This window comes from Haliotis rufescens, unplaced genomic scaffold (assembly GCF_023055435.1).
Source record: "Haliotis rufescens isolate VD_foot unplaced genomic scaffold, xgHalRufe1.0.p SCAF_32, whole genome shotgun sequence".
Lineage (NCBI taxonomy): Eukaryota > Metazoa > Mollusca > Gastropoda > Lepetellida > Haliotidae > Haliotis > Haliotis rufescens.
In genome coordinates this window covers 4761220-4787016 of record NW_025964024.1, presented here as the reverse complement: position 1 = coordinate 4787016, position 25797 = coordinate 4761220, and the positions used below count along the sequence as shown (strand labels likewise).

General features: G+C 41.1%; 1 protein-coding gene and 1 long non-coding RNA gene across 2 annotated transcripts in view; one reads left to right on the top strand and one right to left on the bottom strand.

Annotated features, from left to right (window-relative positions):
- Positions 1–18854: 18854 nt before the first annotated feature.
- Positions 18855–19891, top strand: LOC125371957. Its single transcript, XR_007217922.1, has 2 exons — positions 18855–19546; positions 19580–19891. It is a non-coding gene; the product is annotated as an uncharacterized LOC125371957 (long non-coding RNA).
- Positions 19892–21203: 1312 nt separating this feature from the next.
- LOC124147662 (beta-parvin-like) overlaps positions 21204–25797 on the bottom strand; it is a 98895-nt gene continuing 94301 nt past the window's right edge. Inside the window, exon 13 of the mRNA XM_046518353.2 lies at positions 21204–25702. Within this exon, the coding sequence (XP_046374309.1) occupies positions 25614–25702 (89 nt within the window). The 3' untranslated portion in view covers positions 21204–25613. The remainder of the gene's footprint in view (positions 25703–25797) is intronic.

The following is a 25797-nucleotide window of genomic DNA, read 5'->3' as shown; positions in this document are numbered from 1 at the left end:
ACCGCGCAGGGGAGGACCTGCCGGCATGTTGGGAGAAATACTCAACAATGATGTGTATTTAGACGTAATTTATCAACTAATTGCAATGAATATATTTTGTAATTCACATATATATCTTATCCACTTAATACAAGTTTATGTTGAGCATGCATGTTCATCATCATAACACACATATGCTGAAATTGCTGGAAAATCCCGATGACCTGGTTTGCCATTCTATTCACCTCCCTCCGCAAGTAGCAAGTGCCCGCCGTTTTGTTTTAGACGAGTTACTTTCTTACGCCTTTCATTTATCTGCTTTTGCATTGCTAAACGCACCAATATTATAACATTACATTTAATACATTTTTACAAAACGTGTGCCAATTTTACTGGCAATTCCGTATAAGCGATATCGTTATTCAATTTTTCGCGCCGAATGGTTGGCGCAACAGGTATTGGAATTAGAAGAATGCATAAAACGCCAAAACCCAGACGAATGAGATTCCATTCATTGGGATATATACAATCGATTGCTGCTATACGATATTGTTATTTTTTATATGAACAATGATATTCCAGTCAGAATTACCCAATCTGTTGTTAGTCATATTTTAATGGACAAGATTTAATCAGTTTCAAAATTATTTCTGAAATGTTTGAACCTACTACAATATTAATTTTTATGTCGATATTTTTATATTAATTTTAAGAGAAGCTTTAAGATATATGGATTAAATTATGTTATTTTTTCATTGCAACGAAGCTTGCACATCTTTTTCATCTCATTCATGATGATGAACTTCATTTTAGTAAATTGTGTTGTGATAACTATATTTTCAAATCCATATTTTTGTTATATATTGCTGGTAATCAATAATATTCTTCTTAAAAAATCGCCCTTTTTGTTCATTTGGACACATTTAGGCATATGTGCAAGAATGCATTGTTCCAATTCAAATTCCCACGCGTCCCATATCGCACAGAATTGTCAATACCCCTTGGAAGTGCAAATCGGATATGGAGCATTGAAGCAGGTGTGCGTTGAGGGTGGCGAGAAACGACCAGATTGGTGGTTGTACGGGAGAGAGCGACGAGGGGAGCGACACCCAACTCTAACCCCAGGCGGCGGGAAACAATGGCGCATTGTAGTGGGTGCAGTCAAGCGAGGCGAAGGCTCGATGTCACTGGCTGCTGACTTACAACTACAAGAAACTTGAGTCCTCCGCCAACCACTGTCAGTGGCGCAGCGACCTGATCAACTTTCACTTCTCATTAACGCCTTTCACTGACCTCGACAGGAAATATAATAAATTTAAGGACTTTATTGGTTTTGTCATAATGTTACAAGCGACTTTCAACGAACGCCTCGGGTGCCGAGTGTCTTTCGGCATGGGCTTTGCCAAGCACCACACCACAAAAGTCGCGAAGTATTATGTTTCAGTTTGTCGTACTAATGACGTGTCAATCAAGTAATTGTTATTGTGATTATTTGTCAGAAAACACCATTCTCATCTCTAAAAATAAATTTCACTATCATCAGCCTCATTGTTTTTGTTTAATTATCACAACATTAGACATACAATTGGATAGTTGCGATGAATCATCAACACGTTAACAAACGGTTAGTTTGCGAAACAAACCCCGAAATACGTTAGGAGTTCTATGATGGACGGTGTTCGCGTCAGTGCTTGTAATACTGGGGTCGTGTTGTGACACACGAGTTTTCATATACACTGGATTTTTTTCATCTGACATTTCTATGCTGTGTCTGTCTCGCTGAACTCTCGTATGTGTGGGCTGTTGGACTGACAACACTCACCGCGACCCTCCAGTTGATGTTTTTTTCTATGATTACATTCAAATGTCACATAGCAATCCGTCCTTCAACGCATAATGTCCGCAACGTCAGGATGGTTCGGGGACTACACGATCAACACTGTGTTACTAAAATAAAACGGAGCAGTTATTATAACGAAGATATATATGTTACACGTGCTTTTTATTTGTATCGAAACATAAATCGAAGTAAATATATAATTTCTTAAAAAAATATTTTCGGCACGATTTCCATATTTTGACGATTTGTTAAACATGTTGTTTGCACTAATAGTGTGACGAAGCCGCCATTCACACACTCTAGTTTCATGTTTTCCTTAAAAATATAAAGTGACACCAAATATTACATGCATTTTTTTAGAGACGAGGAAATTGTATTTTCATACTAATTTATTTCTTAAGACGAAAATATACATCCTTCTAGGGTTTCCTGTGAGGTACACATTTTCAGAGGGTATGTTTTCCTATCGAACATTTACTGTTGATATCAACATATCACGCAGAATGCCATCAGGCCTATGTAGTAAATGTTTTTTGATAGATGTATATTTTTTTTGTCCCACGCCACTGATGTCACATTGTATCACAGACACGTCACCTGTGTTTCACATCCTTATAAAAGGCCAAAAAATAAATGAAAACAAAGTATGCAAATGGTTGGGATAAATGCGGACAGAAGAATGTTTCCATCCAAAACTAAAGATGAACAACTGTCATATTTCTTATGGTCGGTCTCATACAGAACAACACGATATGTTTTATCAACATGTTGTTTGTATTAAATTAAATACACAATTAAAACATAATATAATACAACACGTGGACTGTAGGTCTATGAGACGCGATCATCCTTTCAACGTAATAATTAACAAACATTTCACAAAATCTATCCATTTCTGACCATGAGTCCTACAAAAATAAACCAATTTACAAATTTATTACTTTAGGGTTAATATGCTTTATCGAAAATTAAATTATATATACCAGTTGTGTTTAAATATATGTTCGAAGATATTTCGAACGGTGCTGTTGATATCTCTTCATTTTGTTCACCTCTATAATATATCAATCACTTTAATGGTTGCACGTCATTCTTTGTATTATGACGTCATTCCATATTGACGTCAGTCAGTCCGACATCTGGTTGAGTATACGTATAGAAATATATTCACATGGAAATGTATATACTCTAGTAACTTATTAAATTCACTACAAACAATTATTGCAACATAAGCATTGCCTTATTCACACACAAAATATTCTTCATGGCTTCTGTTCATTCATATCATTTCAACTTCAAAAAGAGGCACTCAAAAATTGCGTCGGTAAAAACACCGTATAATAAAGTCGTTCATCTTCCTGAATGTCTCGTCTGTCGAGATCCAAATGCGTTTTTAACTTAACGGACATTTGCACAAGGTGACATCTCTTAGTATACCGGATTCACCGGAGGTTGTGTGGCCTGCATGTATTGTCAAGGCCGACAGAAAGTGATTAAACCACAGACAATATACGCTATTGTGACTCGACTTCACGTCAGAAGTTCAGGGTCTCAGTGAATCCCATTGTGAAAAATCTGTGCATTATCATAATAAAACCATCACACATACGTATAATATGACATTTTATAAAGGGTAGAGCGACTTTAGACGTGAATGCTGACATATGCGCACAATGTAAATATTAAACAGACATCAAAACAGCAAGGGACAGTCTACTGATGTTTTCTATCCGCAACGGTTAACTACCTATAATGCACTCCCTTGAACTGATTGACCGGAAGTGACGTCACAAACTACCTCAGCATGGCGAGATAATATGTGTATAATCGTCTTTGCCAGTAGTCCAACTGTGATAGGGTTGTGTAGCGAGAGGTCACTAAGTACTGTGTTAAGACACCTGTCAATATGGATCTGGTATATACGATGTCAACGTCCGCAACAGCACCACCGATGCATGCTGTTAAACACACACAGCTCGGAAGTGCGTATCACGACACAAACACTATGAGATACACATCTATAGGAAGGTTTTCTCTTAAAAAATAAAGTTAATATATTAATTAGGTGGTGGATACGCTGTTGGCTGACGATGTCCCTTGTTTGAATATGAGGGGTTAGGCTCAAGGATGATGTTGAGACTCCACTCGTGCATGAAACATTTACAGGAAAAATAATTAGGACCAGGCCAGAATATGACCACATCGACGAGAGAAATGGCGTTACGCCTTTTTTCACATTATTTAAGCAATATAAGGATGGGGTTCACCAAGAAGATAGGCTTCATGTATGCATTGTGCACACACGGGGATCGAACATGGGTCTTCGGCGCTTTACCCACAAGGCTTCCCTATCCCTGGGCCCCGTTCCACAAAGCGGTCGTAGCGCCACGACTGTCGTAAGTGTATGTTAACGTATATGTGTGGTGAGCGTCTTGGCGCTAACATCACTCGGTGGCTCGAGGACCTGACCACACACTACCGCTTTCTGGTAGAAAGAGGCGACTGTGCGCTTGTCGTAACAGGCGACTATGCTTGTAAGTGGCGACTATGCTTGTCGTAACAGGCGATATGCTTGTCGTAAAAGGCGACTATGCTTGTCGTAACAGGCGACTATGCTTGTAAGTGGCGACTATGCTTGTCGTAAGAGGCGATATGCTTGTCGTAAAATGCGACTATGCTTATCATAAAAGACGACTATGCTTGTCGTAAGAGGCGACTAACGGGATCGGGTGCTCAGGCTCACTGACTTGGTTGATGCATGTCATCGTATCCCATTTGCGTGGATCGATTCTCATGCTATCAATCACTGGGTTGTTTGGTCCAGACTCGATTATTTACAGACCACCGTCATCTAGATTGAATATAGCTGAGCCCGGCGTTAAACAACAACCAAAACAAAAAGACGATCCAGAAATAACCAGAGTTAACTATTCAGATTGGTGTACCATTGACACCCACAGAATGATATACGTTAATGACTATGGCAATATAAAAGTGAACAATATCATCGGATATATCGATAACTGACAAATGTACTTAATAATAGTGTTTTTTTTATACAAAATCTAAGATCTACGGGGACAGGATCCGCATACTCTACAGTTACTTCTATGGCCGACCACCAAGAAAGAACAACTCTCAGCTGTGAACTGGATGACTCGATTGAACCCGACGGCTTGAATAGCTGGTAACACTATCGACCATTGTTTTGTGTGGTCCAAATTCGGCTAGACACAACGGCCGTGTCGTTATGCTGACTACGCATAACGTTTTTTAACTGCTTTTCACTCACTCGGTGTAAGCAGCATAATACTGTAGACCCACTCATTCTCGCAAGTGTTAAATATGAAATAGGTCCGTGCTATAACTCATGTATACACGGAGTGAACACGTGCACCTCAGTCTGATGTTCCAATAACACACGGTAGGTGTAATAAGCCAGGTTTTGCATGAAAACCGACAAAGTGTGTTTGACTTAAGTCGGTTACACGGAGATCGGTATATATATAGCCTCGTACACGACAGGAAGAAGTGTCATGGCACATCGTCATGTAGGGTAAATAGGTCTCCGAGAAGAAACCAGGTGGCGCTAACAGCACTATTTATAGAGATGCGCGTACAGTGTGTGCTCTGTTGATAATTGTAAACACGGTGTTACTAATATACAAAATATCATTTTAAACCACGTGTATGTACATACGTTGGACAACTTTGAATCCATCGAAAGTGTTGATTAGCTGGTGTATTACCGACATCTGCCAGTGCTAATTGCATCCAGTTATATCAAAGACAATGACCTCATACAATGAAAGGTGTCATACGTTATATTCGTGCAACCTCGTGTTTACACCGAGACATGTAGAGCTACATCCTGAGATAATTCTATTGTTCTACTTTAAGATATCATCAACTAAAACAAGCCCACACGGGCGACTTATCTTCATAATTGTTGACATTTAATAAAGTGTTATTATGAATCTTTTATAGACCAGAGGCCCGTTCCGCAAAGCGATCGTAGAGCAACGACTGCTGTAAAGTATGGGACTTGAGATCGCCTTAGCGCTACGACTGCTTTGTGGAACGGTGCCTAGCCGGACCCACTTGCCCAAAGCCATCGTAACAGAACAGACAACCATTTTTATAAATCGTAGCTTCGACTATAATACCTCCAATGTACTACACCATGACTTACAGTGGTCTTAATGCTACGATCGCTTTGTGCATGTGGGGCCTGGTCTTTTCCTTTTCTTTTTCTATTGTATTTTATTTTATATTTTCAACACTTATTTCATTGGTGGTACCCGTGAAGAATAGAATAGGTCTTCAGCAACCCATGCTTTTGCCATAAAAGACGACTCTGCTTGCCGTAAAAGACGACTCTGCTTGCCGTAAAAGACGACTCTGCTTGTCGTAAGAGGCGACTAAGGGTTGATGCATGTCATCGATCCCAATTGCGTGGATCGATGCCCATGATATCAATCACTGGATTGTCTGGTCCAGACTCGATTATTTTACAGACCGCCGTCATATAGCTGGAATAATGCTGAGTGCGGCGTTAAACAACAAACCAACCAACCAATCATAGGTGGAGGTCATCCTCAAAGTCACGCTCTCCAAATGATGTGTCTAAATTTAACTCAGGGAGAATATGCTGTTTGTGAATGATTGTCACGTGCCATTTTTAGTTTAGTTTATTGGCGTCGGTAGTTTTACCTTAGCCCGCAATAGCAAGAGTCTTTTTAAAGATCACATTCAAGGTGGTGTGTATAGCATTTATTTCTTTACATTGATGTTTTAAATGTATGAACCTGTATGGAAATGAAACTATATGCTTTGCTGACTCCATATAGATGTCGTCCGATAGAGAGAAAGTTTGACAATGTGAAGCTAATTTTTTATGTTTGTTTATATCTGATTGAGCATGTGCTTGGAACTGTTCTATATGAAAGCTAGGATCTTAACTTACACTTAAGTGCAACCCACGCTAACTGACCCACCACTCTCATATTTACTACCCCTTTTAACCACCCCTCCCACACTAACTACCCCTACTAACCATATCCTCCTACACTAACTACCTCCCCTATCACACTAACTACCCCCACTAACCAGCCCCTATCACACTAACTCCCCCTACTAACCAGCCCCTCCCACACTAACTACCGCCACTAACCATGTCCTCCCACACTAACTGCCGCCACTAACCGACCCCTATCACACTAACTACCTTTACTGCCCACTCCAACCACTATCTTATAACTCGTTTGCCTGGTTAGAATAGATCCCCGGTAACCCAGGCTCGTCGTGAGAAGAGACGAAGGGGATCGGGTGGTCAGGCTCGGTGACTAGGTTGATGCATGTCATCTTATCACAATTGAGTAGATCGATGATTATGATGTCAATCACTAGATTGTCTGGTCCAGAGAGTTTACAGACCGCCCTAATGTAACTGGAATATTGCTGAATGCGGTGTCAAACAAACCAACCACACTACGCCGCTTTAGTGCCACAGTATAGATTAGCTAAACTAAACACATTCTACTTTAAAAAACACACAGTTGCCACAATGTAGACCATTTTAGTTGCCAAATAATGGATATCTCTTGTCCCGCATGTGAGGCGCTATATACGGACAGCTAAAGGGAGAAATCCCACTGTTTATCGTCTACAGTCATGCTTCTTTTCCATTCGTATCATTCAGTTGTTGTGGAAGGGTAGTTGGTTATTTTTTACTATATTGTGCGTGCAGGGAAATAGTACATTTTCAAAATCAAACAGGTTTTTGTTAGAGCAGTTCTTGCATTTGGGTGCAGCTCACGTGATCTCCTTATATCGGATATAGATATTTGATGTTTGACACGAGTATGAACATTGGATGTTTGATCCGGTCACATATGTATATTGGATGTTCAACACCAGTATAACTATTCGATGTTTGACCCGGGTGTAGATATTTGATGTCAGACCCAAATGTAGATATTTGATGTTTGACCCGAAAATAGATATTTGATGTCTGACCCAGTTATAGAGAACTGATGTTTGACCAGGGTGTAGACATGTGGTGTTTGACACGAATCTAGATATTTGATGTTTGACCCGGGTATATATATTTGATGTTTGACCGGATGTAGATATTTGATTTTTGTCCCAGATATACATATTTCATGTTTGATCCCGATACATATAGATATTTGACGTTTGCCAAGGCTGTAGATATTTTATGTTTGACCCAGATATAGATATTTGATGTTTGACCAGAGGATGTTATCTGATGTTTGACACGGGTAGTCTCCTTACCGGGTAGTCTCCAGTGGCATGCAGTGGTGCATGATGCCCACCTTTAGTGCCATTGTTACGAAATTGATGTTGTTAAACGCCAAACGCAACATTTCTACAAATATCAGGAAGTATAATACTGGGCTAGTGGGTCGAGTAGATGCTTTATCATTGAAGGAACGGATTCAGACGGTGTACGACAATGACCATCGTCACATATTTCATGCGCGAGTCTCTACATCACAGCGCGTGTCCATGGTGCGTGGCGGATGGTTACAATGATGGGGGGGGGGGGGGGGGGGGGGGGGATTACCAACAGACAAACAGTGCGTGCTCTCTCAGGTTCGCACGTCGTTGCCGACAATGGTGAAGAAATTGTCTTGACAGAGTGTGTACCCGAACATAGCGTCTCGTCACTCGTAACGTCCGTGTAGTTTTCATTCAATGGGCTGCTTCACAATGAGTACAGAGCTGCCGGGATACCAACGGCAGGAGTTGGAAACGTATACATTTATATGAATGGTATTTTAATATGGCAGTATAACGGGTAAATAGGTTCGTTGTGGGAGGTCACGTGACCGGGGTATCAATCTTGGGACATATGTAATTCAAGCTACATTTTAAATCATCAACTACTAAGACCCTGGCCCCCGTTCCACAAAGCGATCTTAGCGCTAAGGCGATCGCAACTCCCATACTTTAAGATAGACTTACGGCAGTCGTAGCTAAGATCGCTTTATGGAACGGGCCCCTGGACAATAGAAACAAACGTAGTATATTTGGCTGTCGTTGCTTGTTGTTTAACGCCGCACTCAGCAATATTCCAGCTATATGACGGCGGTCTGTAAATAATCGAGTCTGGACCAGACAACCCAGTGATTGACATCATGAGCATCGATGACCAAGTCAGCGAGTCTGACCACCCGATCCCGTTAGTCGCCTCTTACGACAAGACAAGCATAGTCGCCTGTTACGGCAAGCATGGGTTGCTGAAGACCTTTTCTACCCCGGATCTTCACGGGTCTGGCTGTCCTTACGTACATGCAGTTGTGAGTTGGTCAGGTCGGGTCGTGGTGTGTGGCGTGGCGTGGCGTGGCGTGGCGTGGCGTGGCGTGGCGTTGCGAGTTGGGGTGGGCGGAGGTTGGCTGTGGTGGGCTGTGGTGGGGTGGTAGTACTGGTGTGAGATGTGATATCCTGAGGTGGGGTGAGGTGCGGTGGTATGGGGTCAAGTAGAGTCGCTTTGTGTTATTACCATAACACCTCAACCGAACGTTTAGAAGACAATAGAGTTCAATAATTTAAGATTTGACGAAACGAACAGACAATAGTACATAAATGTATTCAATTACTGTAATATTGTATTAAATATTATAATTAAAGAGAAACGACTTGCTACAGTCGCAGATATCGACCATATATCAATTTAATATGAAATAAATATCCTTCAGTATTGATATCCATTACGTGATGTATGGCAATATTGTGAAGTTGTGCCAAATTTACCAAAGTATTAATTCTTCAAACCTGAGACCATAAAATAATTTATTTTATGGTTTCTGTTCAAACGAAATCAATTAATCATAAAATTAAAAATATAATTACGAGCACAGTAAAGTACATTTGGAAGCTAGGAGGATGTCTCGGTTTCCTCTATTTTCGAAATAATACCATATTAATACCTTTCTCTCCAGTCACATTTATAGATCACTTTTGTTGTTAATACTGTTTGCTCTTAGGTTGTTATCGCAATTATGCTACCAGTAGTCGTGTTAAAGGGGACTAATTACCATCATCATAATCATCATCACCACCATCACTGTCCTCGTCACCTCCATCGTCATTATCGTCGTCGTCATCATCATCATTATCATCATCCGACTACATCTGGATTTAGCGGTGACAATGTGTGTCTTGTGTCTCATTGTGTATCAACATCATTTTAATCGTTGGTTTGCTTGATCCAGACTCGATCATCTCCAGGCACCCATGATATATTCACCGTGGACAGTTTGTTAACATAAGTACAACTTCAATAAGTGGCATTCAGATCTTGGTGCGGTTAGCAAGGGCAAGTTCTTATGGTTAAACAACTGCACCACAAATGAGACAACATATCTGTATAGCTTCTAAAATCTTAAGGTTCAGTTGCTTGATAAAGGTTCTTGAGTCGACACCCAAACATCCACTCAGCTGTAAAGAATAAAGACGTTGTGTATCCATGACAACTTGACCTTGTTCAACATGGATGCAGCTGCACCAATCCTCAGTGTTTGTGATTGCGATGTAAATAATAACTTCTTTGGGGGCCATTGAGAAGTTTAAGTACTAAGTAAGGATAAGATATATGGATAAACAACTTCTTTATAACAATTAGGAGCGACGTATCGGTGTAGATGTAGGTTTCGGTTAGAGTCTACACCGAAACGTCGCTTCTAATTGTGATAAAGAAGCTCTTCATCCATACTTACAGATGTAAATACTAGTCGGGGTAACTGTGAAGGGTTTGATACAACTTTACAAACAAATATTATCAATACACACATTATTTTATCAAAGTTGTAATAGACAGGTCCCATACGGGAATGAGGCATACAACAGTGAGTGGCGATATAACAATGCTACACACAAATCGACACATAGTATTGCCATGCAAGTGAAAGCGTCAGATTAAAAGATAGATTTCTATAGACGATTATATATTTTAAGATTGAACACAGTTGCGCATAACCCTTCTCGGCATATTAGGCTAATGATAATTTCTAATTATTATCAAAACCCCGGAAGCATTAAACGCCTGATAAGCTATGGTAATAAATTAATGTTGAACGCCCGAGCAGGGACAGAAGATCAGGTGTACTGGTACGTGTGTGTATCACAACATGATTCATGACCTTGACATACAGGTGACATAAATCACTAGATAAATGCGACCACAGTATCGGTCGTCACGTAATCTATCTATAGACAGACGTTGCTCTGTACACTGCAGTAGACCTCGAATAGAGTACTCCGTGCATGATGTGTCCTGGGCGGGACAGATGAGGTCATCCGGATGTGAACTGTGACCTCTGTCGGGAATCATTACCTGAGTAAACTACCTTGAGGCAATGCTGTTAATTCGTGTAATTAACATAGGCATAGTCATAATGTACAAAATACTAATGTGTTAACTAGACTTGGGTCTAACGGGCATATGTTACTACTATTCGGAACTACAATAATAGTTAAGTTTCTTTCGTTATAATTTTATATTTTTGATATTTTAAATCTACATGAAATGTTTGCGCTGGGTAATACTATTGTGTTTATATTTTAGGGTCTTTATTTGTTCTCCTGAACAAATTATGTTCTGACTTGATGGAAATCTTTCAAAGCGATATTGTAATATTATATAATGTGGCTTTAATGACGGTTTAATGTACGCTGTGAGTGCATCCTTGGTCTAGCCCCTCCTATTCACCGATCCCCCCGCCAGGTGTGTTTCTACATCTGTGTCTCTCAATACCTGCAACACTCGCGGTTATTGATGCGGGGATTAGGGGAGACAGGCGACTCAATTAGCTCGTGTCAAAGTAGCAGCGTGTAGCTTTTTGTGTGTTTGGATAGGTATAACGTTGCCCGGCGCTAGCCTATCTGCGTCGGGAATGCCGAGGTGGGGTCCAGGGGATTTAATGGCTAGGGACATTTCAGCTATATTTAGCTCTACCCTCAGTCGGGTGTGGAGGAGGTGGCGGTGTGACCCCCGGGGTGAGAATGTCGCGCCCATTAGATAGGGAGCTCAGGGGGCTGCGATCGATGAGCTTTAGTTGCTCGGTCGATAGCGGACAAACTGACGAGTACCTGTCGACAAAGACCATGTGTAACCGTTGTCCTGTTCTACCGTCTTTCTCCAACTCTACCTGCAAACGGCTCGTAGGGAAATATTGACTCAGCGCTCGTGCTCTTTTGATCTTTGGTCAGGCATTTGTCCACCAAAGGATGGGCAGCATATACTGAATTTTCTCGCCCCGAAAACGCGCGGTTCTCTCCTCTGACCTTCCTGAGGAAAAGTTCAAATACTGATTTCCCATAAGAAAAACAATTCAGGTAAACTAAATTTCAATTTGGCTATTCCTTTACCCTCCCTCCGGTTTATTCAAAATAAAGCTGACTTCATGATGCCCCAGTTTCGCGTCATATGACCCTGGAGTGATCAGCAGTCGGGGTCGGTCCTGGTCAGGTGCGCCTATCATACCTGTTCTCACCTCACTTACCTGTAATCAGAGATCAAAGATCGCCGCATTCTCCGTTATAGGACATATATGTAATCCTGTGAAACATGCCTACAGCAGTCAGTCAAATTGCGGGTGTAACTTAATTAATCAGCTTGCCTTTTTACTAATATTTCTATAAGTTGCAGCAAGAAAGTTGGTATTCCATTCGTGTACCTGGTTACCGCACCTGACAGTCATGGGTAGTTTAACGCAGGTTTCAATTGGATAATTTCACGCGCTCTCACTAACGTTAAACTGAGATTATAATAGTTTAAATGTAATTCAATCATATGTGTAAAGTTCGGAATAATTCATTCAATAACTGATTTCATTGGCATTTAAAAAGGTTATTTTGTATATTTGAAACTATATTGATTTCAAATGATCGACATATCTTTGTCGCGAAAAGTATGTACATATGTGTGCTTCTCTTTTGATGTCAGATCTTTAAATAATGTTAATGTTAGAAACAAATTATCATTTGGCGCAATTTATTTTGTTGTAATAACTTTTATACTACTCAAAAGAAGTTGAAGAAGAACAAACACAACACACAATTGTATGTTCCACTATATAGGTGAATGGAACCTACATAGACAGGGAGCCGTGGAGATCCGGGTTAGAATAGGACTTCAGCAACCCATGCCTGCCGTAAAAGGCGACTATGCTTGTCGTAAGAGGCGACTTACGGTTGGTTGGTTGGTTTTATAAAATATAATTTTGGATTTTCATTTACTTTTCACTTTGAATCAGAGTGGTGAATATTCTACACATAGAAACACTACATAAATTACTTCTATGACATACATATAGAATATGTAGAATTATATATACATCTGTAGAATAAAACGCTAAAATTATTTCTGACGGAATGTGCCGGGCGAAAGAAAGTATATGCATGTGAATTGGATTTAACCCAAGAAATATATATGAACCTTATCAAAACGTTACAATCTGAAAACAGTCGCCGAAACACTGCAAAAATTGAGGCCCCAAACACACCTTTGATACCCGTATCAATACATCACCATCGAATAACAATTTTTTGTTTCTTTCATTTTTAGCCAGCATCAGACATGGGCGTATATATATTTTCTTTAGAATCACTAGAATTACATACACATCTGTCGAATCTGACGCTCAGATGATTTGTGAAGTATGAAGTCTCACACGTTACACAGGTAGACGACCCAATAGCACCCATTCAGAAAATAATTAGTTTAACTGAGGCTGGAGATGACTGATTCGGGTTGTAAATAACATCATCTGGAGAGGTAAACCATTGTCATGACGCCGACTTGTTACACGCGAGGTCAGTGTGACGGGACATATAGTCATTACCTCTGCAACGAAGAGCAATGTCTACCTGAGATGAACTGGTGGTAACGGGACAGACATAATTAACACTTTAGGTGTCGAGGCAATGACACGGTGTATCGTCCTTCATTCTCGTCCCGGAGCAATGATACGCCTCCTGATAATGAGGGAGGGCGTACCATTGCGCCATGACGACCGCACCGCGGGCTGTGTCATTTTGAAATCGCCAACACAATGCTAAAGGCGGGTCGCTCCGGACGTCTAATTTATGGCTCTTTAATCTCTCATATACGACTTGTAGATTAAAGTAATTAAAATGGCATTCACACATAGGAAGTGCCAAGGATTAAGTACGCGGTATATTCGCTGACGTTGCACGGCTTCACCTCTTTGATACAGAATCAGATAAAGTTGGCACGTAGGATTAACATTGTCCGTAAGACGTTACAACGTATTAGTCATCACGCAATCACATGCTATTCAATTATGGTTATTTGTACGTGGTTTCTGAAATAAAAACATATAACTGTCTCAGTAATGTTGATTTCACCATGCAGCATACTTGGTCAGCTACAGGTCCCTGCTCATGAATTTGTCTAGACTAACATCTAGTCTCTGAAATGAACATATCGTAAAGAAAAAAACAGTTGTTCAGTTATGATACTGCAGTAATCTAGACTTGCCAAACATTATAGACTTGCATGGGCTGTATTTGATATAAATTTGTATCAGGGTCTGTAAGACAGACTAGAATTTGTCTTACGGTCTATGAACGAATTATTTTCCCTTCCGCCCAGCCCTCACTGTAAATCTAGAGCTCAAAATAGCAAGTCTAGATTTTCTACAGGTTCTGAAACGACCGTCTAACTTGGGCCCCTTTTCAATTTAAATGTAACTGCTTGTTTCTACCACAATCATGTATTTTCAGAGACTAGGGCTTGTCTAGGCCCGCGTTGTATAAAGTCATCTTAGCGCTGCAACATTCGTTACTTTCACAAATGAACGTAGGCCGTTGGTGTAGACTCAAATCTAGTCTCTGAAATGAACATATCGGACAGAAAAAATAGTTGTTAAATTAACTTAATAAAAATTTGATAAAATGGATCCCAGGGACTCTCTTCATTTTCAGACACTGCAGTAATCTAGACTTGCCAAACATTATAGACTTGCATGGGCTGTATTTGATGTATTTGTATCAGGGTCTGTAAGACAGACTAGCCCTTGGTGGTGTTCCTCAGAACAGCAGCTGAAATGTACATCACACGGAAGTGACTATCTTCTCTTTGTGAAACGAGGTTTGTTTTATGCCGCACTCGGCAATGTTCCAGCTATATCAAAGACAGCTGTAAATAACCAAAGTTGTCCCCATCCCCAAAACATTTAAAATAGTGGTTGATATAAGTATCAACGTACCACATGGGGACCTGATCACACGATTCAATGGGTAGCCTCTTGTCAGGCAGTGTGTGCTGGGGGCCTATTCTTAACCCACAGGGCATTCAACTCAACACCAGTGTCAGAGTTATCTGCCCATTATACCCAGATGGTAGAAAGTGTGGTCGGTGTATGCGTTGTTTGTTGTTTAACGCTGCACTCAGCAATATTCCAGCTATATGAGGCGTTCTGTAAATAATCGAGTCTGGATCAGAAAATCCAGTGCTTGACATCATGAGCAGATCCACGTAATTGGGATACGATGACATGCATCAACCAAGTCAGCAAGCTAGACTACCCATCCCGTTAGTCGCCTCTTAGGGCAAGCATGGGTTGGTGAAGACCAATTTTGATCCTTTGACCAGGATCTTCATGGGTGGGTAAGTGTATGATTACTGCTTATGTAGCAGTAGTGTTCAATCAGTGTACTGGAGTGAGTGAGTAAGTATGGTTTTACACCCTTTTTAGCAATATTCCAGCAATATCACGGATGGGGACACCAGAAATGGGCTTCACACATTGTACCAATGTGGAGAATCGAACTTGGGTCTTGGTGTGACGAATGCTTTAAACACAAGGCTACCTCCCCACGCCCAGTTTTGTTTGTTTGTTTGTTGTTTAACGCAGCACTCAGCAATATTCCAGCTTTATGACAGCGGTCTGTAAAATAATCGAGTCTGGACCAGACAATCCAGTGATTGACATGAGCATCGATCCACGCATTTGAGATCGATTAAATGCATCAACCAAGTCAGGGAGCCTGACCACCCGATCCGTTAGTCGCCTCTTACGACAAGCATAGTCGCATTTTACGGCAAGCATGGGTTGCTGAAGACCTATTCTACCCTGGATCTTCACAGGTCCACCGCCCCCAGTGCACTGGTACACAAGGTATAGGTGTAACTGCCTTCAGAGTGCATATGCATATGGAGGTGCATATCCAACAACATATTATGCTGTATGTAAGTGTGCTGCCAGGTCTCCTTGGCAAAGGTTTAGTACGAAAGAACAAGATATGTGAACTTCATATTATGGTATTGGGATGTCCAAATGGAGTAACTGAAAACACAAGGTAGATTGGTATCACCATTTTTTTTCTGTAGCTCACCTTTCAAATATCAAGTAAACAGTTTTCTTAAAAACCATGAAAACATTCAGCTGAATTCGTTCTGCAGCTTCCAAGATAAAAAGAAATATACAGCAATTTCCACATTTGATGTAATTCATTACCACAGGTAAAGTAATTAATGTCAAGTATTTTTAAGAAACCATATTCATAATAGCTTTCAAATTATTTTTGTACATAATTATATTTTTTCAATTTGTGTTTGCTCTGGTTGCATGGGACTTCTTGCTGTGAGAAACATCATCTAAATACCTCAAATCAAAAGTGTTTCAACTGACTTCCAAGGCAACTGACAAAGTATGGGTAAAACACCTTGAAAGTCTTGTTAATACTGATAATACTTGTATTACAGGTGGAAAATAATACATATCTCATTACTACACTCCAAAATGAGCTAATGTTTCTTTATCTCCTTGGCATTGAACAAGTAGGGAACAGCGTGAATGAGCCAAGGTGGGATGGCTCTTCTGTGCAGGGTTTGTTTCTTTGTTGTTTGATGCCGCACTCAGCAATATTCCGGCTATATGATGGCAGTCTGTAAATAATCAAATCTAGACCAGACAATCCAGTGATTGATATCATGAGCATTGATCTACGCAATTGGGATAAGATGACATGCATCAACCAAGTCAGCGAGCCTGACCACCCGATCCCATTGGTCGCCTCTTACGACAAGCATAGTCGCCTGTTATGGCAAGCATGGGTTGCTGAAGACCTATTCTAATCTGAAACTTTGCTGGCCCCCTCGACAGTGGGGAGTGAGTTAATATCACAATTGTCATGACTTGAGTCATACCACAGTTGGCCTAACCACTTTTGTGTGTGTATATGTGTTTAACCCCTCACTCAGCTATATGACACCAGACAATCCAGTGATTGATGTCATGAGCAAAGATCCCCACTGTCGGGGTACAATGACACACCATCCACCAAGTCACCAAGTCTGACCACCCCATCCATTAGGTCACCAGCACAGGTTGCTGGGGACCAATTGTGACCCGGAATCCCCACAGGGATCACTTTGGTAAAACACTTGTCTGCAGATTCGGTATGGACAGACCAAGGATCATATTCTGTCCAATCTCCATGCTGAAATAGACCAAGGATCGAAACGCCATGCTGAGAAAGATCAAGAATCATTATCCATCCAAATCTCCATGCTGTGCAGATCAAGGGTCATAATCTGTCCGAATCCCCATGCTGAGACAGACCAAGGATCATAATCTTTCCGAATCCCCATCCTGAGACAGACCAAGGATCATATTGTGTCCTTTTCCCCATGCTGAGACAGACCAAGGATCATAATCTGTCTGAATCTCCATGCTGAGACAGTCCAAGGATCATAATCTGCCTGAATCTCCATGCTGTGATAGACCAAGGATCATAATCTGTCTGAATCTCCATACTGAGACAGACCAAGGATCATAGTCTGTCCAAATCTCCATGCTGAGATAGACCAAGGGTCATAATCTGTCTGAATATTCATGCTGAGACAGACCAAAGGTCATGATCTGTCCAAATCTCCATGCTGAGACAGACCAAAGATCATGATCTGTCCAAATCTCCATTCTCAGACAGACCAAAGGTCATGATCTGTCCAAATCTCCATGCTGAGACAGACCAAGGATCATAATCTGTCCAAATCTCCATGCTGAGAGGAACTGATCGTAAGGAACTTGAAAGTCCATCGTGACAGAAAGAAAAAGAAATATGGCTATGAAATACAGAAGTATTTTCTTTATTAAAACAATATATGTCATGCAATACATTACTGTCACTGCATATATTAGTGTGACTATATAAATACTACAGATCAAATACAACTCATGAAATCAGTACAGGGCAGTAGTGATCCCCCAACTACAGCCAGCATTAAACACAAGCTCTCTGCCCTGGGGCTGAAACTGTTTACTGGTACATCAGAGTACCATACCATACCATATTCATAAATACAACAACTTCCTTCACTGGTGTATCATAACATGTTCACAAATACAATCCTGGGACAGCAATACAGAAATTGAAATTTTATTAAAACATAATCTGTTTCATTCAAGGTGGCATACTTCCAATATGCAGCAATGGTGACTTACTACTGCCCTGTACTGTACCATCTTCTCTATACTGTACACTGAACTCCCCATCTCCCAAGCTTAGTGTGTTGTCAGTAACATGTACACACACATACTGTTGCATCTTAAATGACTTATACCGTCATCAAGCACAGGCTTGCATCATCTACAGCTATACAAATACACATATAACAGGTTCACTGATGAATATGCTGTTATGCTATACAGGATTACTGTTCTGTAACCATAACGTTTTATTTTGGCATGATTAATAATATGGGTGAAAGTACAAAGACTATTAAGTACTGAATTTGTGATAAAGATACATGAAAAGTCCAAGCAATGGCTCCTACACAAGACTAGTATCAATATTGTATACAGTCACATCACCATTTAAACCCATCGTGTTGCTGATAATCACGGAAGTTCATACAGCGCATAACAATTTCTGAAATATTTTTCAAAGGGAGAAATCTGCACAAAGGTAATGAGATCATACCACAGAGTAATGATAACCAAGGATGACTACCAACTGTAGATTGACGTTTCAGTCCACAAAAGATACACTTCGACTTCTTTTCACGCAGATGCTCAATTTACCGGAAACCACTTATGTCTTCATTTACGCTGTCAGTTCGGTATAAGGTGAACGCTGTAATGTACCCACCACAGCATCAATGCCACAGTCGTAGCAAATATTATCAGGCCTCTATAAATGGCTTTTGTTAAGTTTGATTTCGTCTTTTTCTTTCATAAGATGTATATGAATAATTGACGACAAGGAAAGAAGATAGCATCATTAATTGCTTCTTTTATCAGTACAACAGAAGCAACTACTATCAGCCTCCAGATATATCCACAGACCGTTATCGGAACTGTCGGAAAATATACAGAAACAAAAACAAAGAATAACAACAAAGACAGGCACTTTAAAATGAGTTATCTACCAGTCTAATTGCACTTGTAAACTCTCATCAAATATTAAAACGTTAAAAACCTTTCCTGATAATCACCTATAGATACCAGTACATGACAATAATGCCTTGGGTTAACAATATACGTCATGGACACAAGATGTGATTATCAACCATGAAATTAGATGGCAGGAAGAACTCATTAAAACGGACCATCTTTTTTAACACTTAGAGCCTGTATGCAAATGATGACAAATGTTTATAGCACCAAGAGAATCGTAACTGCTGTACATAACATCAGACAGAGGGATATACCTGGCTTCAGACAGTGACAGGTAACCCACAGGTAACCCACAGGTAACCCACAGGTAACCCACAGGTAAACCACAGGTAACTCAGGAAACATGTTATATGTAATTGAACAGGACAGGTGGGCTTATGCTCAAGATGGGCCTATGTTCACAACACTATGGTACACGATGGCAAACAACAGGCTTTCTCTGTATATAACACAGTACACTCACAATCCTATAGAGTCGCTAATGTCAGATTGTTTTGTTTTGTTTATGAACTTTTTTTCTGAAAAAGTTTGGTCAGTAGGTTGATTTTTTTATACAAAAAATACATTGTACAGGATCTTTTTTATTCATCATAAAGACTAATTTGGATCGATATGTGATCAAAAAGAAAAGTCATGGCCTGGTTTGGACACTCCTAAATGAAATGCAACGACTATTTATCATTGAACAAAATCTATTTTTATTAGAGATCAATACCATGGGTAGTATGGTAAAATCTTTTTTATTTTTAATTCATGTTTGTTTTTAAAGTTGGCTGATTCCTAAACCAGACCAAACATGGTAATGTGTAAGTAAGGGTAAGACATCATAAAGGTTAAGATATCATCACCTGCTTGATAAGAGTGTTAGAACCTACACCGAAATGTCGCTCCCAATTGTTATGAAGAAGTTGTTCATCCATATATCTTATCCTTACTCTGAACTCCAACTTCTAAATGCCTCTCAAAGTGAGTGAGTGAGTGAGTATAGTTTTACGCCGCTTTTAGCAATATTCCAGCAATATCACGGCGGGGGACACCAGAAATGGGCTTCACACATTGTACCCATGTCGGGAATCGAACCTGGGTCTTCGGCGTGACGAGCGAACGCTTTAACCACTAGGCTACCCGACCGCCCGCCTCTCAAAGAAGTCATCTATTGTGTAATAAATGCTGTGTACACTTGTATTATCATAAACCATTATCAATATAGTGAAACCTTGCTATTTCAAACTTAGAGTCATAGTCAATGGCATCATCAAAAATATAGTGAGTTATCAGTCATTTGAGGGAAATATTTGCTGCTATTGGACAACAGGTATTCTGTCTGGGCCATAAAGCTACATTGTCTTAAACGATATACCAGATTCATGGAGTGGTGGGGAACGAGGTTCCACTGTACACATAAATGTGGACAATATTTTTCAATTTCTTGTTATTATTAATATGGAACCCCCAGCAACAGTAACCTTTAGAATACCTGTAAAATTAATGAGGTGAAATGCAACTCCAAATTAGACATGATCAGAGAGGAGGTGGGGATGGAAGGAACAGGAAATTATGCTGTTAAATGACGAAACCTGAGAAAATATCAATGAGAGTAGACAAATGGAAGATTCAAGGGAGTCTTCCAGTCTCAGGGTGTAGTCTCAGGGTTTTACCTTGACTTACATAACTGGGGGTCCAGGGAACCCAATAATTATTTTAAGGGTCCTTGCCGGCAATATGAGGTCCCGTAGAGTAATGAAATGGTGTTGTGTACTGTACGTTGAGATAATTTCTTTAGAACTGGAGATAAATCAAAGATCATGTAGACAGTGGCCATGATTGATGAATGAAATGACAGACTCCCCAAACTGCTCTTGATGAGCTGTAGGTACCATGAATATTATTGTGTGTCCCAAGAGATGCAGGATATTCTTTTTCTGAGTCCATTCTCTACATTTGTGTGTACTGGATGCCCGCATTATGTGTCATGTAAAACCTTGAATACCATCCTCTGAATGGATGATTGAGTGAGTTAGTGAGTATGGTTTTGCGCTGCTTTTAGCAATATTCCAGCAATATCACAGCGGGGGACACCAGAAATGGGCTTCACACATTCTACCCATGTCGGGAATCGAATCTGGAACGAACGCTTTAACCACAAGGGTACCCCACCGCCCCGTGTTAATGAATGAGGGGGTGTTGTTGGATCAGTGTGTGTGAGCACGTGTGTGTGTGCGTGCGTGCATGTGCGTGTGTGTGTGCGTGCATGTGGATGAAACTGGATGATACAAGGGAGGGGAGGAGAGGGGAGAGGACATTTGTGGTCATTGTTTAAAAAAACTCTCCCCCTGATAAGTGGATAAGTTGACCAACAAGAGCTGACAGTCTACAATATCACTGACAACTCACTTGAAAATACAATATCCATGGCCCTGTGAGAACCTAATAATCATACATGTCTACAGCACTAGTTGTATACTCCCCAGGGAGGTGAGAATGAAAATCATGTGCACACTGATCCACTGATCGGGGTAATAATGAGAGCGCTTTGAGCAAGCTCTTGCTTAACACATAATTTATTATTTTCAGTTTTAGGCTCCCTTAGGCCAAACCAAGTTGAATAGGAAAAGACAAATAGTCAAGAAAACAAGACACAAGATGACCTAAATACTGCAAGGTCTAATATTATTTTATGTTGTTCATAGGACCCGGAGACCTAACATGAAGACAGTACATACCCTAATTTGTAAGGAAGATTTTTATTTCTCCAACTGACATTGAAATGTTGTGTTGCCGTATAGGGGTCGTCATGTAAGATGGAGGTCGCAGTGGGGGAAGTAAAGCTGACCTGACTGGACGCACCAGGGCTGATCTCTGCACCCAGCAACATATCCCAGTAGTCAGTCGGTCTGGTATGCTGGCTGGTGGGGGGGAGGAGGAGGGAAGGGCTGGATGTAGATAGCTATCCCAGTGGACACATGACAGTGGACAGGACGAAAGGAATGACATGCTAGTTATCTGTGTCAAGGAAAGACGAGACGCAATGGCAAATTGGCATAATTAAAGATATATTTGAACAGAAGATTCACCTACGGCAGTGTGGCAGTTTCCATTATACCACCCTGACAACTACCGTTTAAACTGGCATCCCCACCCCCACACACACACTGAGCCAACCTCCACTGAGGATGCCCAGCACTGGACTGTTCTCCCCACCCCCACCTCGGCTACCCAAAACTGACTGTGCTCCCCCCCACCCCCCTGAGGCTACCCAACACTGGGCTGTTGCGCGCAGCTGGTTTTCTCTGAACTGTCGCAAATGTAACACAATATTCCACTGTAATCTTCTCCTTGTTTACAGAAACAATATTGGTTGTTTATTCTTTTTCATGAAACCAGTGTAATTGATGACTTGAGAAGTTGGGCATCTTTAGAAAGTGTAAATGTTAGTTTAATTAGGCAGTTTTTCTGAGTGGCATTTCATTGTCACTGTAAGTGAACATAAAATCAACGGCATTAAATATTTCCATCTCATCGTTTGATGTGGTAATTCACGCTGGAAGATAGAAGACCAGAAGGCAGTGTCATCAGATGTACCCTGGGAATAGTTGCACCCACTGTATCACCACCATAAACAGAGGACAGGTTCGGGATCACTGCTAGCTTGGTACAACTCAGGGCTTTAATAGCTCCAAGTCCCTGCCCCACCCTAGGGGGTCTCATCAGCTTTAGGTGCCCCTGGGTGAGGAATGTTGGCTCACTATCATTATCCCTGTCCCTGTGATTACCTTCAACAACTTACACATCTGGAAGTCACTTCTTACATGGCAGGGGGAGGGGGGGAGAGGGATGGACAATCAGCTTCTGGGGTGGGGGTAGGATACAGGACTGGGGGTGGGGGTAGGATACAGGACAGGGGGTGATACAGTGTATAGGGAGTGTCTGGGAGAGATTACATGTTTAGTCTCTGAAAACAAATAATTTTGACTCCATTTAAATATAAAAGGAGCCCCAGTGAGATGGAGTTTCAGGACCTGAGGAAAATCTAGACTTGCTTCATTTAGTGCTTCTGCATTACAGAAAAGGCTGGATAGAAGGGAAAATAATATTGTTCCGGGACTGAGAGACAGACAAGTAGAAATGAGCAGTGTGGTGCCTCAAGCAAGGTGATACACAATCAGTCTCTGGGGTAGGGGATGGTGCTAAGGGTGGGGTGGTAGGGGATGGTTCTTGGGGTGGGATAATAGGGGTAGGGGATGGTGGTGCTAGGGGTGGTTTTGTTTGGTTTGGTGTGTTGTTAAATGCAGCACTCAGCAATATTACAGTTATATGATGGCGATCTGTAAATAATCGAGTCTGGGCCAGACAATCCAGTGATTAATATCATGAGCATCGGGGATGGGTTGGTAGGGGAATGGTGCTAGAGGTGGGGTGGTAGGATGAAGAACAGGGATGAAAATGATGTTTAGAGTTTCGAGGGATTGGTTGTGTGTGTGAGAGGGTGGGATGATGGTGGCGTGAGAGGGTGTGTTGAGGGGTAGACCAAATAGGTGTAAAGGTAGCTGGGGGGTACAGTGGTACTAAGGTGGAATGGGGGGAGGTAGTGAGACACAAGCAAGGAAAATGTGTGACTAGGGACGAAGCTGGTGTAAAAAGGTGCAGCCATGATGTAACACAAGAGGGCCGGCGGTCACTGCAAGCTGGACATGGGGACAGTCGTTTCAAACCACTAAGGTGACAATATGCTGAACTGTTTACCCATAGCTAAACAACCATTTCATGGTCCTCGGGCAACAAAAGAGCCACTCCTGATTCCATCTGTGAACAGCATTTACACAGTCGTGGATGAGCAAAAGGACCACATTTACCAAATAAAGACGATGACACAATGCGACAACACAAACTCTTCAGTCTGTATCCATTGCAGCTGAAGTAGTCAAGTGTTGAAAGGGCTGATAACAGTGATAGGGATCAGATCCTTGGCTTGTCACTCGGCCCTGGCCTGGCCTGGCCTCCACATTAGGCCAGCAATCATTATGTCATCAGTACTAGATAAACAGGTTACTTGCCATGTGCTCCTTCAATCAGTAACACAAGCTGGCTGTGCAAGGTCCCTATCACGGCCATTATACAGCTTGGGGCAACACTATCAATAGGATAACAGCACAAGGATATCAGCCAAGTGGTTGATAAATATGACATATACAGTTAATGTGACACCATTGTGGGATATAAGTCCTTTATAAAAAAACACATAATGGTTTGGTATAAAAAATTAATGCCACTTCCAGCCCACTCTGGGAATAATCTTGGGATTAATACATACAGATGGTCGTTTATTTGGCTTAGTATTGTGACAGTTGTACAAAGCGGTTATGTTAAATCAGGCAGATCAGGTACAATGTAGCCTGACTCACGAGGAGATTACTGAGTACGTATATCTGCCCTGGACAGGTAGCTGACACCAACCTATAGTCCTATCTATCGAGAGCTATTGGCTCTGGCTTCCCACCTACTCGAGCACATAACACATGGACAGATTGTAACTGTAGCCTACAACCTGGCCTACTCCAGGCATATCTGGAACATCTTGATTGGACATCAGCTGTAGCCTACAACTTGGCCTGCTCCAGAATATCTGGAACATCTTGTTTGGACATCAGTTGTAGCCTACAACTTGGCCTACCCCAGGCATATCTGGAACATCTTGATTGGACATCAGTTGTAGCCTACAACTTGGCCTACTCCAGGCATATCTGGAACATCTTGATTGGACATCAGTTGTAGCCTACAACTTGGCCTACTCCAGGCATATCTGGAACATCTTGATTGGACATCAGTTGTAGCCTACAACTTGGCCTACAACTTGGCCTACTCCAGAATATCTGGAACATCTTGATTGGACATCAGTTGTAGCCTACATTTACCTTCTTTCAACAGATCACAGAGATAAATAAATGCTAAAAGTATTAATGGTAAAACACCAAGATTTTCCAAAAAGGTTATACAATGTGATGATGACAGTGGACAGGTAGAAGGAACACAAAATAGATGCAGTTGTTCTTAATGTTTCACACACTACTTTAAGCTCACTGCACTAAGGATGAAGAATGAAAGAATTACAGATTAATTCTTCGCAAAATGATGGTTGTACAGTCAAGTTTTCCATCATACTGGGGGTATTGTATTCACAGAGTATGTCTGGGTGAGAGTCCAGGTGTTATGTGGTGGGGGGAGAGTAAAGCTGTCCCATCCATGCAGGAGATAGTGGACATGCATGTCCCATTACACACTGCGGCAGTTGAGGCTGATGATGTTGGCACATGCAGACTGATGTCAATGATGATGTTGTGAATCTACATGCTGACACTGCCACCGTCTTTGTACTTGGTGAACACATTGTACAGCACTCTCAACGTCGACTTGAGGTCCAGGTTGACAACATCTGTAAGAGAACAGTTCATCGTTTACATAAAATAACAACATTTGCCCACCCTGTGTTAAACAGCCAGGCAATAACACACATAAAATAACAACATT